This window comes from Chenopodium quinoa, unplaced genomic scaffold (assembly GCF_001683475.1).
Source record: "Chenopodium quinoa cultivar QQ74 unplaced genomic scaffold, ASM168347v1, whole genome shotgun sequence".
Lineage (NCBI taxonomy): Eukaryota > Viridiplantae > Streptophyta > Magnoliopsida > Caryophyllales > Amaranthaceae > Chenopodium > Chenopodium quinoa.
The window spans coordinates 358,690-364,279 of record NW_018742556.1 but is presented as its reverse complement, the minus strand read 5'-3'; the positions used below and the strand labels follow the sequence as shown (position 1 = coordinate 364,279).

The 5,590-nt window shown below is 38.1% G+C and overlaps 1 protein-coding gene across 1 annotated transcript; it reads right to left on the bottom strand.

The window, feature by feature from the left end:
- Positions 1-3,412: 3,412 nt before the first annotated feature.
- LOC110720299 (testis-specific gene A8 protein-like) lies at positions 3,413-3,727 on the bottom strand. The gene has a single exon (XM_021899301.1). The coding sequence runs from the start codon at positions 3,725-3,727 to the stop codon at positions 3,413-3,415; it is 315 nt and encodes a 104-aa protein (XP_021754993.1).
- Positions 3,728-5,590: the final 1,863 nt, after the last annotated feature.

The following is a 5,590-nucleotide window of genomic DNA, read 5'->3' as shown; positions in this document are numbered from 1 at the left end:
TTGGGTACGAGGAATTGTGTTAAGGCTCGACCCAATTCTTTATCACCTCTACTACATTAATGTCGGTGACCTTCATAAAAAAAAAACCAAACTCAAATACCTCCTCCATTGAAATCGGGCACCCACATGTAAAACCGGACCTACAACCCCCCCCCCCCCCATTTTCTGCCCCACCCACATAAATGGCCAGCCACCTCCACCCACAAACCAACCTCCCCTACCTACGAAAAACCCTACCCAAGATCGACCAGCCACCCAACCCACGAAACCCTCACCCCCGCGATAGTAACTTTACTGCTTGATACTCAACGACAACAAGTAATGAAGTTACCTTAGATATAAGTACACTGCTGCCATTATTGTAGGAAGAGAGATAAATTGAGGTGGGATGGGAAGGGAAATGGAGGAGAGTGAATTGGGGCTAATTTTCTATGGAGATGAGGGAGAATAGAGAAATTTTTTTTACCTAATCTTCAGTTTACGGTCACTAGGGACCATTAGAATAGAAGATGACTCTTAAAGGTGAGATTATTAGATAAAAATCAATAGATGGGATTATTATCTACGAACCGATTAAAGTTGGGATTATTAAAATTAATTTTTCCTTTTATCTCAGCCACCCCAACCCCACGCCACTCCATCCCAACTTCCGGCAGCCGTCCCTTCCTACCCTCTCCCCCTCCGACAACCCCTTTCCCCATCCCACCACCACCAGAATATTCCCCTCTTCACGACCCACTGAACGACAACACCCCCCCTCCACATCACTTTCCCTCTTCTGTTCCCCTTTCTCCAACTTTCTCACTGCTCCTTCAATCTCTCTCCTTACTGAAGCTTTATCAATGGCGCCCAAAATCCCTAAACCTCCGCAAAAACCCCTTCAACGTCCTAATAAACCTCAACCAATTCAAAATTCTTTGAAGCAATAACAATCGCAACACCCTAACATCAAGCGAATTTGGTCAATAGCTAATTTCGAAATTGGAAATCTACCTTGCTCGCGAAATAAAGGATTTTCCCCAATTTTTGCAGTAGTAATAGTTTATTTATTCAATTGTTTTGAATATGTTTTTAATTTGCGACAACCAATTTGGAAGCGGTTCAAACCCTCAAAAGGGAAGCGGTTTTGAACCGCTCCGGCTTGGGGGGCTTCCCTTTAGGCTTTGGAAAAGGAAGCGGTTCAAACCGCTTCCCTTTTTGGGTGAAAAGGAAGTGGTTTTGGCGCCAAACTGCTTCCCTTTTGGATTTTTGGCAGCATTATGGTAAGGGTAATGGAAAGCGGTAAAACCGCCAAACCGTTTCCCTTTTGATTTTTTTTAAATTTATTATTTATAATAATAATATAATAATTATATTAGTGACCTGTGACAATAATAATAATATTACTGGTTAATAATAATATATATTAATTATTATTAACATTAATATTATTATTAATTAGTAATATTAATTAATAATAATATTAATATATTATTAATTAATTAATATTAAATACAACAAAAATACAACTAACATGTAATTATCATAAATATCAAAATGAGTAACATCATTAATATATTTAATTAAAAGTATTATGTCATTACACCAAAATATATAAAGATAAAACTCACGAATACTTCGTACTATTTAATTATAAGTACTTAACGTTAATATATAATTGACATAATAATATTTAAAAACATAACTAATAAAATAATGTTCACAAGTAATCTAAACTAGCTCGATCTCACTAGATGTCATCAAATGTCACGAAAAAATCCTAGATGTCGCGAATTTCATTGATTTCTTTGTTTGTTAACGGGCCTTCCCTTTGAATCTTGCAAACCTTTAGAAAAAAAATCAACCAACCATTATTATATATCAGTATATCAAGCGTATGACATGAAAAAGTTAAAAAAATATTTATTTCACAAACTTGTATGTCATGCATTGACAAATCACATCAAACATAGCAATTTACTAAGTTTTATGACACATTACATCCAAAATGGGCCACATAAGGCCTATACGACTTCTACTTTGCCCATTTTCTACATTTCTTATCAAATGAAGTGTTTCTTTCTCATAACATGTCAATATTACCTAGTCTTAAGTGTTTAATGTTTGAAATCACATCAATATAGCAATTTACTAAGTTTTAGGACGCATTCCATCCAAAATGGCCCATATAAGGCCTATACGATTTCTACTTTGCCCATTTTCTACATTTCTTATCAAATGAAGTGTTTCTTTCTCATAAAATGTCAATATTACCTAGTATTAAGTGTCTAATGTTTTAAATCACATCAATATAGCAATTTACTAAGTTTTAGGACGCATTCCATCCAAAATGGCCCATATAAGGCCTATACGACTTCTACTTTTTCCATTTTCTACATTTCTTATCAAATGAAGTATTTCTTTCTCATAACATGTCAATATTACCTAGTCTTAAGTGTCTAATGTTTGAAATCACACCAATATAGCAATTTACTAAGTTTTAGGACGCCTTACATCCAAAATGGCCCATATAAGGCCTATACGACTTCTACTTTGCCCATTTTCTACATTTCTTATCAAATGAAGTGTTTCTTTCTCATAACATATTAATATTACCTAGTATTAAGTGTCTAATGTTTTAAATCACATCAATATAGCAATTTACTAAATTTTAGGACGCATTCCATCCAAAATGGCCCATATAAGGCCTATACGACTTCTACTTTGCCCATTTTCTACATTTCTTATCAAATGAAGTGTTTATTTCTCATAAAATGTCAATATTACCTATTTTTAAGTGTCTAATGTTTGAAATCACAATAATATAGCAATTTACTAAGTTTTAGGACGTATTCCATCCAAAATGGCCCATATAAGGCATATACGACTTCTACTTTGCCTATTTTCTACATTTCTTATCAAAATAAAGTATTTCTTTCTCACAACATGTCAATACTACCTATTCTTAAGTATCTAATGTTTGAAATCACATCAATATAGCAATTTACTAAGTTTTAGGACGTATTCCATCCAAAATGGCCCATAAAAGGCCTATACGACTTCTACTTTGCCTATTTTCTACATTTCTTATCAAAATAAAGTATTTATTTCTCATAAAATGTCAATATTACCTATTAATAGGTGTCTAAGTTTTATAATCACATGAAAATAGCATTTTAGTAAGTTTAAGGACGCATTTCCATCGTATAAGGCACAAAGAATATTAAAATGACTTATTAACCAATTTTAGCAAAAATTACGCACCAAGTTCACAAAAATCAACCAAATTCACGAAAGGTAAACACATTCACAAAAATCACCTCGGCCACTCCCCGGCAGCGATGCAGCAGCTGCCTCGGCCACTCCCTGGCGGCGATGCAGCAGCTGCCTCGACTGCTGCCATGGCTGCTGCTGCAGCTGCCTGGGCACCTGCCTAGGCTGCTGCTGTAGCTGCCATGGGCAGCGTTGCCTTGGCTGCTGCTGCAGGTGCCTGGGCTGTGGCTGTAGCTGCCATGGGAAGCCCTGCCTTGGCTCCTGCTGCAGCTGCCTGGGCACCTGCCTGGGCTGTTGCTGTAGCTTCCATGGGCAGCCCTGCCTTGGCTACTGCAGCTGCCTGGGCAGGTGTCCTGGGTGCAGCTGCCTCCGGTGCAGTTGTCCTGGGTGCAGCTGTCTCGGGTGCAGCTACCCCGGACCATGCCTCGGGTTCAGCATATTGTTGGGCTGCTGCCTCGGGTTTTCTCTTTCCCATTTATGTGTTCGGTGCAATAATGGAAGGTAGTATTGATCGAACGGAAAAAAATAATAAAATAAACCGATACCTCATCAATGTGTTGAGCTTCCGTGCAACTATTGACTATGTCAAGCATAAACCACATCACGTACAGGGCACAGTCAACTCCGTTGTCTTGTTACGCACACTAAAATACCATGTGTTAATGATATCATGCATAGCCATTATCGATGTGAAGTTTATTAAACAAGTCACTATGTCAAGGCATTACATTTGCATATTTCAACGTAGGACCCGCAACCGAACGACAATTTAGCTTCTTCATAACACTGTAGGAAAATAAGCTTAAAGTTAGAAATATAACTAGCCAATAACTTAGGTGAGGACATTCAACAAGGGGTTGCAATTTGTACCTATTCAGTAGGTTCTTCACTAGCAGCTTTCGCGGTGGACTCACACGAGCCAAATCAAAATGGTAGATTGTGTTATTGGAAACACAAATCACTAAAAGAGTCCAATGAGCACTACACATATATTAACCAAATAACAATCCATTAATGATTAGACGTCAACATAATTACTAAGCAATCAATTGAATTATGACATATTTAGACGTACTTCTCAAAGCATGGCGCTAATATGAACTTGTCTCGCGCTCGGGTTGATTCCTTAATACTCCGCTCGAGGTAATCTTGCACATCACGCGGGTTGCATAAGCATCTGGTAACGGAGGTCTGCTTGGGGCATAACCACCCACCTGTAGCCTCAGAATTACCTTTACTAAGAAGGTGCTCCTGTAGTGACCTTCATGAAAGCAATGTGTGGATCATTTATTAAATGCACTATCTACATTCGAAAAGCAACAACAATATAATTAGGAATAGTGCCATTGAATTACCTTATGAAATTTTGAATGATGGAAATGTTAAGCATGGAACCGGTTAGAAATTTCGTCACATCCACTCTTGAAATAAATGCGATTGCATCCTCATCATAGTGGAACAATGCCTTAGGTAAATTCACTTCAATATATCTACCAAATGGCAACTCACTAACGCGGTTGTGAAGAAAAGTACAAGCCTTAGAGAGCAAACGAAGGACATCATCTTCAACTAGTGGAGTACAGCTCAAGGCAGAACCTCTCGAGCTCTTCTTCGACAAGTGTTCACCCTTCAACCCCTGTCCTTCTTCCATGCTGTTTGGAGGTTGGACGACCTTGGATTTTGTCTTCTCCACCTTCTTCCTTTTTGAGGATTGATTTTCCTTTGAAATCTAGTAACATAAAAGCACATGTCATATTACAAGATATGTTATATTTGTTTTTAAAAAATGGTATTTGATACTTACCCCTCCTATCAACCTCACCCAATCACGTGGCCATTGCACAAAGCTGCCCGTCGAATCTTGTAGCTTAAAGAAGTTATACTCTTCTCTAGGCACCGGTAGTGGTAAGTCCTCAAAACCAGGTAGTATAGAATTGATGCCGACCGAGATATATCAGGTACTAGTATTAGACTTGAAATGGACCTTGTCAAACGGTTGTGCGCTACCATACCCCCACCAACTTCAACTTTCCATCCATGTTTTCCCCACGGTGAAGAAGCTCACAAGGTGTCTCTTCCTACACATTAGATTAGGACATGAATTATGAAGTGACCGACGTAAGTCTAATAGAAGCACATTTGATTAGTTATTGACGTTTACCTTAATATCTGGCAAAGGATCAGGTGTTGGATGTGCAATCTCCAATGTGTCTGCATGCATAGGACTAGGAACCTGCAATAGTAAAATAAGTAACTCGCTCCCAACAAGTGTCTGGACCACGTTCATATTTTCACCAAATTTGATTGTAATAAAATTACCTCTCTCTCAACAACCGGA

Coding starts and splice junctions, on each gene's coding strand:
- LOC110720299 (XM_021899301.1), bottom strand. CDS start 3,727: ATGGGAAAGAGAAAACCCGAGGCAGCAGCCCAACAATATGCTGAACCC.